Source organism: Odocoileus virginianus, chromosome 11 (assembly GCF_023699985.2).
Source record: "Odocoileus virginianus isolate 20LAN1187 ecotype Illinois chromosome 11, Ovbor_1.2, whole genome shotgun sequence".
In the NCBI taxonomy this organism is placed as follows: Eukaryota; Metazoa; Chordata; class Mammalia; order Artiodactyla; family Cervidae; genus Odocoileus; species Odocoileus virginianus.
Window position 1 is genome coordinate 50,586,305 of NC_069684.1, and position 23,296 is coordinate 50,609,600.

The window sequence follows — 23,296 nt, forward strand, 5'->3', positions numbered from 1 at the left end:
AGAGTCCACAAGTCTGTTTTATACATCTGTGTCTCTTTTTCTGTTTTGCATGTAGTGTTATCGTTACCATCTTTCTAAATTCCATATATATGTGTTAGTATACTGTAATGGTCTTTATCTTTCTGGCTTACTTCACTCTGTATAATGGGCTCCAGTTTCATCCATCTCATGTTACCTTATATTAGTTTTCCCACTGCACAGAAAATTGTGGACATTTGCAACAATAACCTCCAAAGAGGGATATAAGTAAAATTTTGCTCTGATTTCTTACTATATTATAAAATTCTAAAGATTAAGGATAATTTCACTTATTTATTTTTGTATACCTCTTAGAACCTAGTACAATCATATATAAAAGCTGTTGGAAGAAGTAATGAATTTGGATCCTATCACCTTATTCTTTAAAAAAAATCAAACCCATGGAACTGCATGTAGCACTGTGTTATGTGTAGTGTGGTCATCCAACAAGTACCGATAGCAATCATAACACAAAAACTTAAGCAATTGATAAATAGTAACTGTGATGATGGAGAGGGCTTAGAATAATCTATATCAGTGATGCTTATATAATGGATTATAATAAAATTTTCTTTAGGCTTTTCCTGCAATTTCCCATTCATTAATATTTATTTATGTTTGTAAATGAACTATCTTTGGGGGGAGGGAATACTTGGAGAAATAATCTTAGCTGCTTAGATGGAGGTAAAGTTTTGTCAACTCTATCAGCAGAGTTCTAATTGAGATCTTCACAGAATGGTATCAGTTACTAAGTATACCAATAAAATAATTTAAGAGTTTATGTAATTGCATCAATGAGAAGATGGAATAAATATGCCCCACCCTGTCTTTCCTAATGAATACATCTATAAATCCTGGACAGAACACATGGAGGGAGCAGTGAGGTGAGAAATCTGAAAATAAATTGTAGAAGGCAGGTTGGGGAAGAAGATGGTAACTTGAAATGCCACCAAATTAGCAGTGAGTTTACAATTTTCTCCCTGACCTAAGCTCAATGTGTTAGAAACCTGGGAGGATTTTTCAGGAGGCAACAACAGTGAGAGCTCCAGGAGAACTTACTAGTTCTGACTTGAGGAGCAAGAAAGGTTCTGACAAAGATTCTTTGACCAAACTTAAGTCAGGCTCCCCGGTGGCTCAGATGGTAAAGCATCTGTCTACAATGTGGGAGACCTGGGTTCAATCTCTGGGTCAGGAAGATCCCTTGGAGAAGGAAATGGCAACTGCCCCTCCCCTCCCCCCCATCCAGTACTATTGCCTGGAAAATCCCAAGGCCGGAGGAGCCTGGTAGGCTCCATGGGGTCACAAAGAGTCAGACACGACTGAGCCATTTCACTTTCTTTTCTTTCTGACTGACTACTAAGTAGGTTGTAACTTTTAGGCTCATTTGTGCACTTCCTTATAAAATTAAGTATTAGTAAGAACCCTACTAAGTCAGGCTCAGAATTCCCACCCTCAATGTCTGCTCATCCTAGACAACAGATCATTTCCCCTATTGCAATCATACTGAATAAAAATATGATTTTATCACTTTGACTACTGTTCAACTCTGGGTTTTCTTTGACATTTCCTAATGCTCAGAGTATGGAAATCCTCTCTTTCTCTTTTTCTTTTTTCTCACAATCAATTCCTCAAACAATTTTAAGGTGGTGGCAATGGAAGCCTCAGGAGCTGAAACTCTGAGGGAAGAGAACTTTACTTTCTGTCTTGGGAATCTGTGGCTCTAAGGAGGGTACACCCTGTTGATTTTTTTCTGTGTGTTCTACTACTTTGCCCCAGATGTGGGTGCAGTTATGGAAGTTGACAGAGTACAGTATCAAGTCCCAGTTTTCTAACCAGAGGACTGAAAAAAAGAGTGCAGAGAATCTGGAAAATAAGGAGAAGATTGTAAACAGAAAGGACCTCTGGAAAGTAACTACATAAAGTTGTTAATGAACTCCTGGGCTCAATTGAGCTGCACACATATAGATCTGATCCTATTCAGCACATCAAAGACTCTGAGATTAAACTAACATACCACTACCCAGAATAATACTGACTATTGGATGGCACACACATGGTCTGAACAGCACCTTAGAGACATTGATAATGGAAATAACAATGGAAAGAAACCCACAGCCCAAAGAAAGTGGGTTGGAACTTGGGACCTGAATCTGACTAGGTCAACAGTTTTCTAAAACAAAAATACCAACATGGCATCTAGGTAAGACACAGAACTTTAGAGCATAATATTTAATCCAATATTACTCCATATACAAAAAATCAGGAAAACCTCAACTCACATGGGAAAAAATAATCAATAGACACCAATGTCTAGATGACACAGATGTTAGAATTATCTGACAAAGAATATAAAGTAGGTTTTATAACAATGCTGCACAGAAACAATGTATATTCTTGAAGCCACTTGGAAAATAGAAAGTCTTAGCAAAGAAAAATAAAAAAGATATAAAGAAAAATCAAATGAAAATTTTAGAACTGAGAAACACAATAAACAAAAGTAGAAGTTCATTGGATTTGACTCAACAATAGCATGAAGATGATAGAAGAAAGAATCAGTGAACCTAAAGATAGATGCTTACTCTAGCTGAGACCCTCCCCAAGGGTTGCCCTTGACCAAAAAGTTACAGAAGATTAAACCCGCTCTATAGCTCCATCATGGATGTGTAAAGAACCAGCCCTCTTGTCTTCATTCAGGATATCTCTGCAGAGCCATTCCAATAGAGATTCCCCTGGTTGCTCAGGTGGTAAAGCATCTGCCTGCAATGCAGGAGACCTGGGTTCAATCCCGTGGAAGATCCCCTGGAGGAGGGCATGGCAACCCACTCCAGTATTCTTGCCTGGAGAATCCCCATGGAGGAGCCTGGTGGGCTACAGTCCATGGGGTTACAAAGAGTCAGACACAGCTGGGCGACTAAGCATAGAGCATAGGATCCTATGAAACCTACAAGGCAATGACACTAGAATTCAATTTTTCCTTCTATCCAACCTTGATTACCTCAAGCCCTCACATTGTTGCCAGAAGCACTTTCCAATGAATCTACTGTAACACAGATATTCCATCTCAGTGTCCAACCTAGTACACTTAACATATAAATTGAGTGAACTAGAAACCTTGGTACACATGCATATGAAATTTCTAGTAATATTTTAAAGATTGCAATTGAATGCATTCAAGTACTCTCATATGCCTATTTTTTCATCTTTATTGTATTTGTGTGAAGCCAGTATAGATTCTGCAGAGATGTAGAAAATTTTTAAAGTAACAAATTGTATAATACATAACATTGTGCCTAATACATATTAGGTACCAAAATATGCTGAATAAATATGATAATAGTAACTTGTAATGGTGGTAGGGATAGAGGGGAGTGGAGAGAAGCAAGGATTCTGTAGCCCTAGCCCTCACTGCGTGATCTTAAGCAAGTTACTTAACCTCTTTAAAACTGAGGTGTTTGTTTATTTTCATGCAGAAAAAGGATAAAGCACCTAGCATGATTATTGATGCTTAGTTAAAGCTCAATAAATGTTAGGTGTTTATTGTATAGTTTGCTCCTCATAAGTGAGTGAAGCTGGAACTATTATCTTTTGGCCTAGCCTAAGGCCCAAAACGTATCCAGGGTTTTTTAGCCCTTTTTACGTCATGGGCCAACTTTAGCAGTCTGTTGAAGCCTATGGAAAAAAATCACCACTTTACTGTTGCTTGTCTTCATTAACTCAAAGTTGGAGAAAATGCTAAACTTCAGTTAAAGGTTAGTGAAAATAAACACATAATTTCACTTCTCATTCAAATTCACCAATCAAAATTATGTCTGTGGATTCCAGGTTAAGAATACTTAGACTAAATTATTTACTTAAGATTCCACAGAAAGGAAATACCTATATGTTAGGCTTACATAATGAGAAACAAAAACTTACTTTAGCCTTTAAATTACTAACTTCAATACGTAGACCAGTGATGTATGATTCCAAATTGTCTCTGAATTTAGAAATAGCAGCATCTTTATTTGTTTCACTTAACTTCACAGAAGTTTTTAGTTGACCAAACTTGATAAGAAGGATTTTATAAATGGCAATTTGCTCTTCTGAAACATGGATCTGGTAATACCTGACAACAGAATACAGCTGAGCAACTATTGTGTACTCTTTTTCTAACTTAGATATTTTTGAAGAAATTGCATCCAAAAAAGTAAAATATTCCAAAAACTCTTGTATTTCAGTGGGAGTATATTCCAGCTTCTGCAAGGATGAGTCTATAACCTGAAATCATTAACAAATCAATTACAATTATATAATGATTTTTCATTATTTTAGAAAAGTAGTTACTCAATATCTCTCACTAACTTACATAATTATAATTTTAAAAAAAGACATCATCTAGACATTATTCTAAGTATTGCTTAAATACCAGAGCATTAACAAGATCAAATCCTTTCTACTGTTAACAGAAGGAACTTGAATGTAACTTGCACATAAAATACATGCTACTAAAACATAAAGATGGTTTCCGTGGTGATTCAGATGGTAAAGAGTCTGCCAGCAATGCAGGAAACCCAGGTTTGATCCCTGGGTCGGGAAGATCCTCTGGATAAGGGAATGGCAAACCACCCTAGTATTCTTGTGTGGTGTTCTTGTGTCCAGTATTCCCATGGACAGAAGAGCGTGGCAGGCTATAGCTCATGGGGTTGCAAAAATCAGACACGACTGAGCAACTAAGCATGCATACATATGAGACATAAAGAAATACTATTATGAATAAATTTGTTCTAAGAAGTAAACGTAGTAGTAGTAACAAGTTTATGACTGAAATGTGAACGGTGCATAATAATTGCTCCCATTTTCTTGAGCATTTATATGTTACATTCATGTACACGATCTCATTTTGTTATGATAGCATGTTTACTCAGTCAGTTCAGTACAATCGTTCAGTTGTGTCTGACTCTTTGTGATCCCATGGACTGCAGCATGCCAGGCCTCCCTGTCCATCACCAACTCCTGGAGTTTACTCAAACTCCAATGTCCATTGAGTCGGTGATGCCATCCAACCATCTCATCCTGTCATCCCCTTCTCCTCCTGCCTTCAGTTGTTTCCAGCATCAGGGTCTTTTCAAATGAGTCAGTTCTTCGCATCAGGTAGCCAAAGTACTGGAGCTTCAGCTTCAACATCAATCTATTCAATGAATAGTCAGGATTGATTTCCTTTAGGATGGACTGGTTGGATCTCCTTACTGTCCAAGGGACTCTCAAGAGTCTTCTCCAACACCACAGTTCAAAAGCATCAATTCTTTGGTGCTCAACTTTCTTTATAGTCCAACTCTCACATCCATAAACGACTACTGGAAAAAACCATAGCTTTGACTAGACAGATCTTTGTTAGCAAAGTAATATCTCTGTTTTTTAATATGCTGTCTAGGTTGGTCAAAACTTTTCTTCTAAGGAGCCAGCATCTTTTAATTTCATGGCTGCAGTCACCATCTGCACTGATTTTGGAGCCCCCCAAAATAAAGTGTCTCACTGTTTCCACTGTTTCCCCATCTATTTGCCATGAAGTGATGGAACCAGATGCCATGATGCTAGTATTCTGAATGTTGAGCTTTAAGCCAACTTTTTTTTTTCACTCTCCTCTTTCACTTTCATCAAGAGGCTCTTTAGTTCTTTGCTTTCTGCCATAAGGGTGGTATCATCTGCATATCTGAGGTTATTGATATTTCTCCTGGCAATCTTGATTCCAGCTTGTGCATCATCCAGCCCAGCATTTCACATGACGTACTCTGCATATAAGTTAAATAAGTAGGGTGACAATATATAGCCTTGACGTACTGCTTTCCCAATTTGGAACCAGTCTGTTGCTCCATGTCCAGTTCTAATTGTTGCTTCTTGACCTGAATACAAATTTCTCAAGAGGCAGGTCAGGTGCTCTGGTAGTCCCATCTCTTTCAGAATTTTCCATAGTTTGTTGTGGTCCACACAGTCAAAGGCTTTGGCATAGTCAATAAAGCAGAAATAGATGTTTTTCTGGAACTCTCTTGCTTTTTTGATGATCCAGTGGATGTTGGCAATTTGATCTCTGGTTCCTTTGCCTTTTCTAAATCCAGCTGGAACATCTGGAAGTTCATGGTTCACATACTGTTGAAGTCTGGCTTGGAGAGTTTTGAGCATTACTTTACTAGCATGTGAGATGAGTGCAATTGTGTGGTACTTTGAGCATTCTTTGGCATTGCCTTTCTTTGGGATTGGAATGAAAACTGACCTTTTCCAGTCCTGTGGCCACTGCCAAGTTTTCCAAATTTGCTGGCATATTGAGTGCAGCACTTTTACAGCATCATCTTTTAGGATTTGAAATAGCTCAACTGGAATTCCATCAAGTCTACTAGTTTTGTTCATAGTGATGCTTCCTAAGGCCCACTTGAATGCACATTCCAGGATGTCTCGCTTTAGCTGAGTGATCACACCATCATGATTATCTGGGTCGTGAAAATATCTTTTGTATAGCTCTTCTGTGTATTCTTGCCACCTCTTCTTAATCTCTTCTGCTTCTGTTAGGTCCATCCCATTTCTGTCCTTTATTGTGCCCATCTTTGCATGAAATGTTCCCTTGGTATCTCTAATTTTCTTGAAGAGATCTCTAGTCTTTCCCTTTCTATTGTTTTTCTCTATTTCTTTGCATTGATTGCTGAGGAAGGCTTTTTTATGTCTCCTTGCTATTCTTTGGAACACTGCATTCAGATGGATATATCTTTTGTTTTCTCCTTTGCCTTTCACGTTTCTTCTATCCACAGCTATTCGTAAGGTCTCCTCAGACAACCATTTTGCCTTTTTTCATTTCTTTTCCTTGGGGATGATCTTGATCCCTGTCTCCTGTACAGTGTCACGAACTTTCATCCATAGTTCTTCAGGGACTCTGTCTTATCAGATCTAATCCTTTAAATCTGTTTGTCACTTCCACTGTATAATCATAAGAGATTGGATCTAGGTCATACCTGAATGGTCTAGTGGTTTTCACTACTTTTTTCAATTTTAAGAAATTTAAGAAAGCATATTTACTACTTGAGTGTTATTTTCTCTAGTCTGCAAAGAGGGAAACTGAGCTTCAGAAGGATTAATAAGCCTAAGATATGAAATTTAAAGAGTTACAGAATCAAAACATGTATATTATCTAGGGTGAAACAGATCACCAGCCCAGGTTGGATGCATGAGACAAGTGCTCAGACCTGGTGCACTGGGAAGACCCAGAGGGATTGGGCAGAGAGGGAGGTGGGAAGGGGGATCGGGATGGGGAACACATGTAAATCCATGGCTGATTCATGTAAATGTATGACAAAACCCACTACAATATTGTAAAGTAATTAGCCTCCAACTAATTAAAAAAAAAAAAAAGAGTTACAGAGCTATGATTCAAACCCAAATCAGAGTCCAAATCCTGTTTGTACCCATTATAAGTATATGCAATCATTACAAATATATGCACAAATATATGTGTGTGCTGTAGGGTGCTTAGTTGCTCAGTCATGTTCAACTCTTTGCGACCCCATGAACTTTAGCTTGCCAGGCTCCTCTGTTCATGGAGATTCTCCAAGCAAGAATAATGAAGTGGGTTGCCATGCCCTCCCCCAGGGGATCCTTTCAACCCAGGGATCAAACCTGTGTATCCCAAATGCAAGTGGATTCTTTAGCATCTGAGCCACCAGGGAAGCCCATATATATGTGTATATATAACATTCACACCTTTCATAAGTACATATATATCATTCCATTAGATTTTCAAAAGAATTAAATTCCTATACTTAAATTACAATTTTACCATAGTTTCCCTCATGTTTCAAGGGCTCTTGATGAGTACTCATAATTCTGTAATCAATATCAGTTTAATTTTCCAGCTCACAGCCTTGAATTGCCTGTGTATGTCTCTAATTTTTTAAATACTTTATTCTACTTGACTATACACTCATGCAAAAACTGCAATAAAAAAGTTTATAAAATAAAAATACGTATTACTTCACCACCCAGAGATAATTATGGTAACCAAGCAGAAATTATACTGTGGTGTATGGGTATATGGGAGTGTACATGCACATATGTGAACCTGCTCTTAAATATACACTTTTATCACAGGGTTAGCATGAACTGACTTTAAAGTCAGAGAGACCTGTGTTTGAATCCTAGCTCCAATATTTACTAACTGCATGAACCAAAGTAGCTTTACTTTAATAAACTTGGTGTCCTCATTACAGTTTTGAGAATCAAATAAGATAATTTATTAATGGGTTTAAAATGATGCCTGCTGAATTTGACTGAAACTGATCACAATAGAAGACTGAGTAAAGACAACTATCCTGACTCCAACCACAAATCCCAATCAAATTCCAGGAAAATATTTTAAAATAAACTCATATCCCAAAGAAAACAGATAATTACATTTTTGTAGAATAGAGTAGTAGAAAGACATGAAATATTCCCAAACTTCCTTTTTGTCACTAGTAGTACATTCAGTTAAGGATGGTAAAAGAAAAGAAAATTACAGACCAATTTCACTTACAAGCATAAAGGCAAAAATTTAAAAATAATGTAGCAATATATCTATGTGCATGTGCACACTGGTAAGGTATATCTATCAATTTAGATATGAAATTAAGCTTAGAAAGTCAATTAATGTAATTAACCACATGAAAAGGTTAAAGAAAAACAACTGCATGATTATCACAAGAGATAAACAGAATAAGGATTTGATACTGTTATCTTAGGATTAAAAAACACATCAAGTTAGGAACTCTTATGCAAATAAGGGAATTTCCTTAACTATATAAAGGGAAGCTACTTCCCTTTATAAAAACACACCTGGGGGCATGCAGAAGCCAGAAAGAAGAGAAATAAACAGAACATTCAGAACAGCTTCCTAAAAATATATATAGCTCAGAAACAACTTTCTGGAACTAACAACAATGATTCTTCTAACTGTAAAAGTAACTCACATATGTTCACTATGTGCCAGAAAGGGTAAAAGAGCTTTGCAACCATTAATTTCTTTAATTCTCACAACTTCTCTAGGTCAGTTACAAATATTATCCCCAATTTACAGGCAACGATGCTTAAGCACAGAGAGGATAAGGACAGAAGCTTGGTTGTTGTTCAGTTGTGTCCAACTCTTCGTGACCCCATGAATTGGAGTGCACCAGGCTCCTCTGTCCTGCACCATCTCCTGGAGTTTGCTCAAATTCATGTCCATTGAGTTGGTGACGCTATCTAACCATGTCATCCTCTGCCACCCTCCTCTCCTCTTGTCCTCAGGCTTTCCCAGCATCAGGGTCTTTTCCAATGCATCAGCTCTTAACATCCAGTGGCCAAAGTATTGGAGCTTCAGCATCAACAACAGTCCTTCCAGTGAATATTTGGGGTTGATTTCCTTCAGGAATTATGGGCTCCCTGGGTGGCTCAGTGGTAAAAAATCCACCTGCCAATGGAGGAGATGCAGGTTTGATCCCTGGGTTGGGAAGCTCCCCTGGAGAAAGAAATGGCAACCTATCCAGTATTCTTGCCTGAGAAATCTCATGGACAAGAGAGCCTGGAGGGCTATACTCCATAGGGTTTCAAAAATTTGAACATGACTTGGCAGCTAAATAACAAGAATTGATAACTGCAAGACACTCCATCAAAAAACAAACAAAATGCACACTATTTTCAAGCACATATGGAACACTGTCTAGGATAGACCACATATTAGTACACAAAACAAGCCTCAACAAACTAAAAGAATAGAAATTACTTAAAACATCTTTTCTGAACACAATGGCATGAAACTAGAAATCATCCATAGAAAGAAAACAAGCAAAAAACCACAACTACATGGTGACTAAACACTTGATACTAAAAAAAGAATGGGTCAATGAGGAAATGAAATAGGAAATAAAAAATAACTCTAGGCAAATAATGAAAACATTACTATCAACATCTATGGGATACAGCAAAAGCAGTTCTAAGAAAAAAATTCATAATGACACAAGCCTTACTCAAAAGATAAGAAAAATCTCAAGCAACCTGCCTACCACCTAAATGAATTAGAAAAAAAACAAATAAAAATTAAGTCAGCTGAAGGAAGGAAATAAAAAACAGAGAGGAAATAAATAAAATTAAATATTAAAAAAAAAGAAAAATAAATAAATCCAAGAGCTGTTTTTTTAAAAGGATAAACAAAATCAACAAATCTCTAGACAGGCTCACCAAGAAGAAAAGAGACATGACTAAATAAACAAAATAAGAAAGATGAGAAATAACAACTGATGTCACAGAAATATAGAAAACCGTAAGGAAGACTATGAACAGTTGTTCAGTTTCTCAGTAATGTCTGACTGCAACCCCATTGACTGCAGAATGCTAGGCTTCCCTGGCTTCATTATTTCTCAGAGTTTGCTAAAACTCATGTTCACTGAGTCAATGATGCCTCCAACCATCTCATCCTCTGTAACTCTCTTCTCCTGCCTTCAGTTGTTCCCAGCCTCAGGTCTTTTCCAATGAGTCAACCCTTTGCATATGGTGGCCACAGTATTGGAGCTTGAGCTTGAGCATCAGTCCTTCCAATGAATATTCAGGACTGATTTCTTTTAGAATTGACTGGTTTGATCTCCTTGCAGTCCAAGGGTCTCTCTCAAGAGTCTTCTCCAGCACCACAATTTGAAAGCATCAGTTCTTCAGTATTAGCCTTCTTGATGGTCCAACTCTCACATCCATACATGATTACTGGAAAAACCATAGCTTTGCCTATACGGGCCTTTGCTAGCAAAGCGATGTCCCTTCTCTTTATTATGCTGTCTATGTTTGTCATAGGTTTTCTTCCAAAGAGCAGGCATTTTTTTTTTTTTTTTTAAATTTCATGGCTGCAGTCACCATCCACAGTGATTCTGGAGCTTAGAAAATAAAATCTGTCACTGTTTCCATTGTTTCCCCATCAATTTGCCATGAAGTGATGGGATGATGCCATGATCTTCATTTTTTGAATGTTGAGTTTTAAGCCAGCTTTTTCACTCTCCTCTCTCACTTTCATCAAGAGGCTCTTCAGTTTCTTTTCGCTTTCAGTCATTAGGGTGGTGTCATGTGCATATCTGAAGTTAATGGTATTTCTCCTGGCAATCTTGATTCCAGCTTGTGCTTCATCCAGCCCAGCATTTTGCATGGTATACTCTGCATATAAGTAAAATAATCAGGGTGATAATATACAGCCTTGACATTCTCCTTTCTCAATTTGGAACCAGTCTGTTATTCCATGTCCAGTTCTAACCGTTGCTTCTCGACCTGCACACAGGTTTCTCAGGAGGCATGTAAAGTATATGCCAACAAAATGGACAACCCAGAAGAAATAGAGAAGTTCCTAGAAACATACAGCCTGCCAAAACCAAATCAAGAAGAAACAGATAATTTGAACAGATCAATTATTAGAACTGGAACAGAATCTGTAATAAAAAAAAAAACTCCCTGCAAACAGAAGTCCAAGACAGAATAGCTTCGCAGGGAAGAACTTACAAACATACCAAAGACTTATACCTATCATTCTTAAATTCTCCCCCAAACCTGAAGAGAACAGAACATCCCCAAATTCATTCTATGAGATCCCAATCACCTGATACCAAAACCAGACAAAAACATTACTCAAAAAGAAAATTACATGCCAACAGTTCTGATGAATATAGATGCAAAAATCCTCAACAAAATACTAGCAAACAAAATCTAACAACACATAAAAAGGATCATGCACCATGATCAAGTTTTATTCATTCCAGGGTCACAATGGTGATTCCACTTACACACATCGATCAAAGTGATACAGCACATCAAGAAAATAAAAGACAAAAACCATGTGATCACTGCAATAGATGTAGTACAAGTATTTGATAAAATTCAACATTCATTCATTATAAAAACTCTCAGCAACATGGATATAGAGGGAACATATCTCAACATAATAAAGGCCATGCATGCATGCTTAGTCTCTTCAGTCATGTCAGATGCTATGCAGCTTCATGGACTGGAGGTTCCCAGGCTCCTCTGTCCTTGGTATTCTCCAGGCAAGAGTACTGGAGTGGGTTGCTGTGCCCTCCTCCAGGGTACGTTTCCAATGCAGGGATCGAACCCATGTCTCTTACATCTACCTGTACTGGTAGGCAGGTTCTTTAACACTAATGCCACCTGGGAAGCTCCATACAACAAATCCACAGGCAATGTAACACTCAATAAGGTAAAAGCTTCCTGCTAAATTCTGAACAAGACAAGGATGCTCACTCTTACCAATTCTATTCAACATAATATTGGAATTCCTAGCCAAAGCAATTGTAGAAGGAAAATAAAATGCACCCAAATTGGAAAATAGGAACAAAGACTGTTACTACCTGTGAATAACATGATTTTATATATAGGAAATCCAAAAGACTCCACCAAAAATATTAGAAATTATAAATTAATACAGTGAAATTGTAGGCCTTAAAATCAATACAGAAGAATCTGTTGTGTTTGTATATACTAAAAATTAATTAGCATAAAGAGAAATTAAGAAAACAATCTCAATTAAAATCATACCAAAGAAATAAAATATCTAAAAATAAATTTGACCAGAAACATGAAAGCTGTACACTGAAAACTGACATTAATGAAAGAAACTGAAGAACACACAAAGAAATGGAAAAATATTTCATGCTTATAGATTGGGAGAATTAATGTTAAAATGTCCCTATTACCTAAGACAATCTACAGACTCAAAGCAATCCCTATCAAAATATCTGTGACATTTTTCACAGAGCTAGAAAAAAATCCTAACATTTATATGGAATCACAAAAGACCCCAAATAAGCAAAGCAATCCTGAGAAAAAAACACAGACAGAGCCATCACACTTTCTCATTTTAAAACATACTACACAGCTACAGTAATTCAAAGAGTAGAGTGCTGGCATAAAGAGAGACACATAGGTCAATGGAACAAAAATGGTAGCCTAGAATTAAACCTACATATATATGGATAATTAATTTATAATAAAGGAGCAAGGAAAATACAATGGAAAATGAAAAGTCTATTTGATAAGTTTTGGGAAAATTGACCAGCCATATGTGGAAGAGTGAAGCTGGACCACTACCTTAAACTACACACAAAAATCAACTCAAAATGGATTAAAAACTTGAACGTAAGACCTGAACCATAAAAATCCTAGAAGGAAACATAGGCAGTAAACTCTGACATTTCCCTTAATATTTTTTTCCTCAGGGAAAGAAAACAAAATCAAATATAAACAAATGGGATTACATCAAACTAAAAAGCTTCTGCACAGGAAAGGAAACCATGAACAAATTTAAAAAAAAAACAACTTACTGAATGGGAGAAGGTATCTATAAATCTTATATCTGATAAAAGATGAAGATCCAAAATATATAAAGAACTCATACAACTCAACAATAGAAAAACAAACAGCTCAATTAAAAAATGGGTTGCTGCTGCTGCTGCTAAGTTGCTTCAGTTGTGTCCGACTCTGTGCGACCCCATAGACAGCCCATCAGCCTCCCCCATCCCTAGGATTCTCCAGGCAAGAACACTGGAGTGGGTTGCCATTTCCTTCTCCAAGGCATGAAAGTGAAAAGTGAAAGTGAAGTCGCTCAGTCTTGTCTGACTCTTAGCAACCCCATGGACTGAAGCCTGCCAGGCTCCTCCATCCATGGGATTTTCCAGGCAAGAGTACTGGAGTGGGGTGCCATTGCCTTCTCTGAAAAAATGGGCAGAAGAGCTGAATAGACTTTTTTCCACTGAATGCGTGCAAATGGCCAATAGACACATAAAAAGACACATGAAAAGATGTTCAACATCACTAAAATTACAGAAATGTAAATTAAAGCCACAATATTATCTCACACCTATCAGAATGGCTATTATGAAAAAAGGTAGAAATAACAAGTATTGGATAGGATAGGAAGAAAAGGATTGAAATACAATGTGGTACACATGAAACTTATGTAATATTATAAACAGATATTATCTCAATAAAGTGTTACAGATTTTAAAAATCGATTCTCATACAATAGGAATTTTCAAAATACTTACCTCCAATAGATTTGCATTCTTTCTTTCAATTACAGATCTCAAGAGGTTTTGGCTCATATCTATGATGTTCTCAACATATGGTAAGCATTGTAACTGATAATCAAAACTCTTAACTTTGAAAATACCAATGCGCTTCTCAATGGCCATATTAACAATTTGTCGAAGGTAGTTTCTGAATTTAGACAGTATACTTTTAAACTGTGTTGAAGTTAATTCTTCCATAGATGATATTTTGGTACCCATGATTTTGGCCTTCTCTACCATAGTACAATATTTCCTAAACTGGCAGCTGTAAATATTAACTTGGCCCATTGAAGTTCCAATAATAGTCAGGAAACTCACAATCTATAAATAAAAATGTTAGAAAGTTAATCAGGATTTTTTTTTAAATGATAATAGTATGGTCTAATAACCTAATAGTTTGGTTAAAACATTTAAAATGGTTTTATGTGAAGTTCATTTTGTTAAGAATGTCTGTTAAGTATCTAAATATGTAGGAAACTTAAGACTTTAAGAAATTTAGATAGCTTTTTATATTTCACTTTATGTAAAGCTTTAGTAGGCTATTTAACTTTATAATTAGTATGTTATCTTGAGCCATGCAGTAGAGATGTCAGTCATTTATTCCTTTGCTTGTCACCTTATTTTAGTGTATATGCTTCACACATAGCCCTAGAAAAAATGAGTTCTAAATATTAATTCTTAAAACATAGCCTTTTGGGTAGGATAGAATCTTGACCCAGGATAGGAAAGTTGGCTGTTTTGTGAATTTGAACAATAAAATGCCACATTAGATAGTAATGGGAAAAGTCGGGGCCATCATTAGCAAGTCAATATTATGAGGGAACTATAAAAGAAAAAGATTTTTTCATAGTGGAGGTTTGAAAAAACACATAGAGGCAAACAAAGAGGAAAGATCATGAGGAAGACAAATAGGGAGCTAAGCTGGGAGTGATTTTCCAGTTGCCATTAATTATGATACTCTAATAAATCCCTTTCATCTAAAAATCTCAGTGCACACCTGTGCACTGAAGCCAAATATACCTTAAGACAAATATACCTTCCTTAAGATAAACTATTTTTAAACTTACTTTATCTTGGTAGGCAGGATCCATTTCAAAAAGGACCTGACAATCTGGCCATCTGGTTTGATAGTCTATTACACTTTTGTTCTTATTAGGTAAATCCATAATTAAAGCCGACTCAGTAAAGATAGACAGGCGGGGATCTTGGCAAAGAGGAATAATTTTGGCTAAAATATATGATTCAAAGTTTAATACATTTAGAAATTCCATTGAAAGCAATGCTTTAAAATTATCAAGGACATTTAGAACTACTGAAAACTGAGGTAGATTTACTGTGAGGGCTATCCAGTATTCTATACTGATAAATGGAATTTAAAGGCAGGTATAAAAATTTGGAATTAATATTATAGAAACAAATAATCATGCATAGGTACTGGGTGGTGGGTCAAGGTATGATCAAAAAATCAGAAGAAATCATTAGGTTAACAAATACTTAAAGTGTATCTGCTGTGTGAAGAGCATTATATCATTACAAGGATACAAAAATTAGAAGGCATTATCTCTATTTTCTTTGAGTTCATAATCAAGCTGAACAAATTGGATGTCTAAGGCAAAAAAAAAAAAAACCTTCAATGTACACTGCATACACTATCCAAAAGTCAGCTCAAGATAAATGACATATCTAAATATAAAACACAAATCTATAAATCTTCTAGTAGAAAATATAGGGAAAATATGTGTGACCTTAAGTTAAGCAAAGAATTTTTAAGAGACAAAACCAAAAGCATAATCCATAAAACAAAAAAATTGACAAACTATATCTTATCAAAATTAATAAGTTTAGCTCTGTGAGAATCAATGAAAAGATAGTTGTCTTTTTGCTTTATTTACAGTTTGCTTTGCTGTGCAAAAGCTTTTAAGTTTAATTAGATCCCATTTGCTTGTTCTTATTTTCATTACTCTAGGAGGTGTGTCAAAAAAGATCTTGCTGCAATTTATATCAAACAGTGTTCTGCCTATGTTTTCCTCTAAGAGTTTTATAGTGTGCAGCCTTACACTTAATAAACAAAATGAAAACACAACCCACAGATTGGGAGAAAATATTTGCAAATGAAGCAACTGACAAGGGACTAGTCACCAATGCATACAAACAATTCATGTAGCTCAATATAAAAAAAATCCCAACACTCCAATCAAAAAATGAGTGGAACTGGACATTTCTTCAAAGAAGACATACAAGTGGCTAATAAACACTTGAGAAGATGCTCAACATCACTAATTATTAGAGAAACACAAATTGCAACTACAATGAGGTATCACCTCACACCAGTCACAATGGCCACCATCAAAAATATCTACAAATGATAAATGCTGGACAGGATGTAGAGAAAAGGAAACCCTCTTACTGTTTGGGTGGAGTGTAAATGGATACAGCCACTATGAAGAATAATACAGAAGTTTTTCAAGGAACTAAAAATAGAACTAACCTATGATCCAGTAATCTCACACCTGAGCATATACCTGTAGAAAAGCCATAGTTCAAACAGATACACGAAACCCATGCTCTGTGACAACCTAGAGGGGTGGGATAGGGTGGGCGATGGGAGGGAGAATCAAAAGGGAGGGGACATACTTATACATATGGCTGATTCATGTTGATATATGGCATAAACCAACACAATATTGTAAAGCAATTATCCTCCAATCACACATAAATTAAAAAAAGATAGACGCACCCCAAAATTCACTGCAGTGCTATTTACAATAGCCAGAACATGGAAACAAACTAAATATCCATCAACAGAGGAATAGATAAAGATGTGGTATATACCTACAATGGAATAATATTCAGTCATGAAAAGGAACAAAACAGTGCCATTTGCAGAGATGTGGGTAGACGTAAGGACTGTCATAGAGTGAAGTGAGTCAGAAAGAGAAAAATATTGCATAATATTGCTTATATATGGAATCTAGAAAAATGGTACAGATTAACTTATTTGCAAGCATAGAGACATAGACATAGAGAACAAACTTATAAATATCAAGGAGGGAAGGAGGTGGGATGAACTGGCAGACTGGGACTGACATATATAATGACTATGTATAAAACAGATAACTAACGAGAAACTACTGCATAACATAGAGAACTCTGCTCAGTGCTCTGTGGGGACTGAAATGAGAAGGAAATCCAAAAAAGACAAGATGTAGATATACATATAACTGATTCACTTTGTGGTATAGCAAAAAATAACACACATTGTAAAGCAACTATATTTCAATAAAAATTTAAAAAAGAATAAAAACAGAATGAAAAGTTAAGGCATAGACAGGGAGAAAATTTTGCAAATGTTGTCTCTGATAAAATACTTGTATTCAGAGTACATATTAAGACCTCTCACAACCTAACAATAAATAAACACCCTCCCAAAAAAATAAGCAAAGACCTAAAAAGATGGACATGAGTTTGAGTAAACTCTGGGAGTTGGTGATGGACCGGGAGGCCCGGCGTGCTGCAGTCCATGGGGTCGCAAAGAGTCGGATATGCTTTAATCAAAAGACTGAGAATGACAGATTTGATAATAACACAAGAACCTGAAATATGCGGCCTACAGGAGACTCACTTCAGGGCAAACGACGCGCAGATAGACAAAAAGTGAGAGCATGGATAAAGAAACTTACATGGAACAACTGACTGGTTCAAAATAGGGAAAGGAGTATGTCAAGGCTGCATATTGTCACTCTGCTCATTTTAACTTCTATGGAGAATGCATAACGTGAAAGACCAGGCTGGATGAATCACAAGCTGGAATCAAGATTTCTGGGAGAAATATCACAACTTCAGGTATGCAGATGATATCACTTTAAAGGCAGAAAATGAAGAGGAACTAAAGAGCCTCTTGATGAGGATGAAAGAGGAGAGTGAAAAAGCTGGCTTAAAACTCAACATTCAGAAAACCAAGATCATGGCATCTGGTCCCATCACTTCATGCAAACAGATGGGGAAAAAGTAGAAACAGTGGCAGATTTTATTTTTGTGGGCTCCAAAATCACTAAGGATGGTGACTGCAGCCACAAACTTAATAGATGCTTGATCCTTGGAAGAAAAGCTATGATAAACCCATACATGGGTTAAAAGCAGAGACATCACTTTGCTGACAAAGGTCCATACAGTCAAAGTTATGGTTTTTCAGTAGTCATGTATAGATGTGAGAGTTGGATCATCAAGAAGGCCGAGTGCTGAAGAATTGATGCTTTCAAATTGTGGTGCTAGAGAAGACTCTTGAAAGTCCCTTGGACAGCAATGAGATCAAACTAGTCAATCCTGAGGGAAATAAACCTTGAATATTCATTGGAAGGACTGATGCTGAAGTTGAAGCTCAAATACTTTGGCCACTTGATGTGAAGAGCTGACTCACTGGGAAAGACCTTGATGCTAGGAAAGACTGAGGGAAAGAGGAGAAGGAGATGATGGAGGATGAAATGGTTGGATGGCACCACCAACTCAATGGATGTGAGTTTGAGCAAACTCTGGGAGATAGTGAAAGACAGGGAAGCCTGGCGTGCTGCAGTCAAAGAGTCAGACATGACTCAGCAACTGAACAACAAAAGAAGGCTACATTCAAAAAACATTAACACACATTCTTTTCAAGTGTGCCTGGTATGTTCTCTAGGATAGAACATAATCTAAATTGGAAAATGAGCCCCAAAACATTTAAGAGAACAGAAGTTAATTCAATCAATTTTTCTGACCACAATATGAAACTAGGTATCAACTAAAAAAGAAAAATGGGAAAAAAGCCAAACAATTGACTAAACATGCTACTAAAACCCCAATGAGTCAACAATGAAATCAAAGAATAATCAGAAAATAACACCAAATATGCAACTTAAAAACACAACATTATAACTTCTATGAGATGCAAAAAAAGAGGTTCTAAGGTGGAGTTCATAGCAATACAGATCTTTTTCAAAAAGACAAAACAGAACAAAAAACTCTTAAATAAATAACCTACCTACCACCTAAAAGACTTAGGAAAAGAATAAACAAAACCCAGAGTCAACAGAAGGAAGGAAATAATTAAGATCAGAGGAAATAAATAAAATATAAACAAAAATATAATAGAAAATATCAATAAAATGTAGAGGTGATTTTAAAAGATAAATGAAATCAACAAACATCTGGCCAGGCTCAGCAAGAAGAAAGGACACAAATAAACAAAATAAAAAATGAAATATGAGCAATAACAACCAGTATCACAAAAACACAAAAAATTATGAAAAAATATTTTGAAAAGTTATATGCAAACAAAATGTTAAACCTAGAAGAAATGAGAAAGTTTCTAGAAACATATAGTCTGCCAATACTGAATTTGGAAGAAACAGATAATTTGAACAGACCAATCACTAGAAGTGAAAAAAATATGTAATTAGAAAAACTATCTGCAAACAAAAGTCTAAGACTGAATGGCTTCACTGGGGAATTCTACCAAACATACAAAGAACTTACACTTATGATTGTCAATCTATTCTAAAAAACTGAAAAGAAGGCAACATTCTCAAATGTATTCCAGAGGTTCCTCATCACCCTGACACAAAAACCAAAGAGACCACAATAAAAGACAATTAAAGGCCAATAGCTTTGATGAATACAGATGCAAAACTCCTCAGAAAAATATTAACATAAATCCTCAAAAAAATCCCCCAATACATAAAAAGGATCATACATTATGACCAAGTTGGATTCATTACTAGATCACAAAGATGGTTTAACACACACAAAGCAATCAATGCTATACACCACATTAGCAAAAGGAAAGACAAAAACACATGATCATTTCAATAGACTCGGAAAAAGCATTTGACAAAATTCAACATCCATTCATGAAAAAAACTCTCACCAAAGTGGGTACAGAGGGAACAGATCTCAGCACAATCAGTTCAGTTCAGTCACTTGGTCACGTCCGACTCTTTGCGACCCCATGGACTGCAGCACGCAAGGCCTCCCTGTCCATTATCAACTCCCAGAGTTTACTCAAACTCATGTCCATTGAATCAGTGATGCCATCCAACCATCTCATCCTCTGTCATCCCCTTCTCCTCCTGCCTTCAATCTTTCCCAGCATCAGGGTCTTTTCAAATGTTCTTCACATCAGCTGAAGTATTGTTTCAGCTTCAGCATCAGTCCTTCCAATGAATATTCAGGACTTATCTCCTTCAGGATGGACTGGTTGGATCTCCCTGCAGTCCAAGGGACTCTCAAGAGTTTTCTCCAACATCACAGTTCAAAAGCATCGATTCTTTGGTGCTCAGCTTTCTTTATAGTCCAGCTCTCACATCCATACATAACTACTGCAAAAATCATAGCTTTGACTCTATGGACCTTTGTTGGCAAAGTAATGTCTCTGCTTTTTAATATGCTGTCTAGGTTGGTCATAACTTTTCTTCCAAGGAACAACTGTCTTTTAATTTCATGGCTGCAATCACCATCTGCAGTGATTTTGGAGCCCCCCCAAAATAAAACCTCTCACTGTTTCCACTGTTCCCTATCTATTTGCCATGAAGTGATGGGACCAGATGCCATGATCTTAGTTTTCCAAATGTTGAGTTTTAAGCCAACTTTTCACTCTCCTCTTTCACTTTCATCAAGAGGCTCTTTAGTTCTTCTTTGCTTTCTGCCATAAGGGTGGTGTCATCTCAGCACAATAAAGGCCATTTATGACAAACAGTAAAAATCACTCCCAACAGTGAAAATCTGAAAAGCTTTCCCAGTCAATTCAGGAACAAGACAAGAATGCCTCCTCTCACTCTTTTGATTCAACGTAGTGTTGAAAGTCTTAGCCACAGTGATCAGAGAAGGAAAAGGAAAAAAGTACACAAATTTGAAGGGAAGAGGTAAAATTGTCACTATTTGCAAAGATATGATACTCCATAAATATAACTTTAAAAATCTCCACACAAAAACTATTAGAGCTAATAAATGAATTCTGCAAAATACAATATTAAAACACAGAAACCTCTTGTATTTTCTTATACTAATAATGAAAATTTAGAAAGGGAAAGTAAAAAGAAAAAAAATCCTATGTAACATTGCATCCCAAAAATATCTGGGAAAAAATTTAATAAAGGAGATGAAAGACCTATATGCTGAAAACTATTAATAAAAATGTAAGGTGAAAATAATATTTACAACTGTTATGCTCTGATATAAAAGACATGCCTTATTTAAGTCTATAAAATTCTGTAGTACATTATCGAAAAAATCAGAACCTTGGGCTATTTACCTAATTCCCAACAGTTAAGCACTCAACGGCCATATATATAATTCACACATCCTCAAATAATTTGAAGTTCACATTGATTGATTCCAAAGAGTGTGAGTTTATAATTTTCTAATATACTGTAATGTCTGCACATTCCTGGGATGTTGCCAAAGAAAGACAGTGAATCTAACTAAACTTTAAAAAATACTTACTTATGCATTTCTCAATAGCAGCCACCATATTTTGAATTTGTATTGAAAACTCCAATCTGTTGGGAGTTATAAAGAGATTTGTAGGGAATTCTAAAAGTCTAAGAGAAAATAATAAAAGCATATATAAGAAGAATATAGTAACATAAAATACAATTACTTGTAATTTCAAAAATATCTAGTACTTACTCATCATTCATGCAATTTTTCTCAAACTCAGTTTCGAAGTCTAGTTCTATCAGAATCCATCAAAAGAAACAGAATAAAAATTTATTTTCATGTAAAAACTGATATTTATGTCACCTAATTAATAAGGTTATATTGTCAGTACTTTCTAAAACCCTAAGAATAAACTGGAAAGATTACTTTAAAGACTGAATTACAAGTGCTCGGGCCTGGTGCACTGGGAAGACCCAGAGGGATGGGGTGGAGAGGGAGGTGGGAGGGGGGACCGGGATGGGGAATACATGTAAATCCATGGCTAATTCATTTCAATGTATGACAAAAACCACTGTAATGTTGTAAAGTAATTAGCCTCCAACTAATAAAAATAAATGGAAAAAAAAAAAAAGACTGAATTCTAGCAGTATACCCCACCCACAGATTCTGATTAAGGAGATCTGAGAAGAAATTCAAGAGTCTTTAACATTTATAAAAATCATAGACTATTAACTGATAATACATAAACTACTAAAATTTTCTCTCACATTTTCCAGCTGCTGAGATATTTCCTCTCACTTTTAATAGTGTCATTCACTTTACCTGAAAGAATTTCATAGCTGTAACTCATTGTTTTTGATTTCTTCATTGGAAGTAGTTCTTCACTTGATTGTTTAATGAAAACATTGACTTCATTTTCTGATGTATCTCCATATATGGCAGATTTTTCAGAGCACTCGTCAGACTCATGTAAGTTCTCTTCAGAATTTTCTGAAGAATCACTCTCAGCAGGAGTTCTCAACTGTAGGTTTACTTCAAATACTGGCGCACATATTTTTCTCAAATCTGTATCCACTTTAATACTATTCAAAATCTAATTTAACAGATACATTAGATAGTTATAATATGTAAGTAAGTGTTCTTTTATATACAGCAATATAAAACTAACTTTAAATGAAAACTAATAACTTCAGCATAAATGAATAACATTCTAATTGTATATAATTGATTTTCACTTAAAAAATAATGTAAAATAAGTGATACATTATAATGCAGTAGTTTTCCAGTTGATGCCATAGTGGGTACATATTAATCATTTAAGAACTTCCTAAAAATATAATTTCTGAGGCCCTATCCTAAGAATTTAAAAGGTAGGGGCAAGGTCCAGGAATCTAAAACATCTAAAAGCTGAACAGATGATTCTCCCACGTACTCTAATTTAAGAACAACAAATCAGATAAAGGAAACAATCCCATTTACACTACATCAAAAATAAAAAAACCCAGAGGGAACTACATTCAATATCTTGCAATCACCTATATTGGAAAATAATCTGTAAAAATATGTATATACATAACTGAATCACTCTTCTGTATACCCGAAATTGATACAATATTGTAAATCAACCACTGTTCAATTTAAAAACTTCCTTTTGCCCAAGAGCATCCAAACATTCTGATAAGAATTTCAGTGTAGCTGAATCCCCTTAAATGTGTTTACAGTTGACTAAATTCCAAATTTATAAATAAAAGGCCTTTGTATTAAAAATAATAATAATA

General features: G+C 35.9%; 1 protein-coding gene across 1 annotated transcript in view; it reads right to left on the reverse strand.

Annotated features, from left to right (window-relative positions):
• DNAH14 (dynein axonemal heavy chain 14) overlaps nucleotides 1–23,296 on the reverse strand; it is a 400,834-nt gene that overhangs the window by 267,110 nt on the left and 110,428 nt on the right. Inside the window, exons 13-18 of the mRNA XM_070474451.1 lie at nucleotides 22,341–22,611; nucleotides 21,768–21,813; nucleotides 21,582–21,679; nucleotides 15,176–15,336; nucleotides 14,085–14,429; nucleotides 3,934–4,275 (exon numbers count right to left, since the gene is read on the reverse strand). Of these exons, the coding sequence (XP_070330552.1) occupies nucleotides 3,934–4,275; nucleotides 14,085–14,429; nucleotides 15,176–15,336; nucleotides 21,582–21,679; nucleotides 21,768–21,813; nucleotides 22,341–22,611 (1,263 nt within the window). The remainder of the gene's footprint in view (nucleotides 1–3,933; nucleotides 4,276–14,084; nucleotides 14,430–15,175; nucleotides 15,337–21,581; nucleotides 21,680–21,767; nucleotides 21,814–22,340; nucleotides 22,612–23,296) is intronic.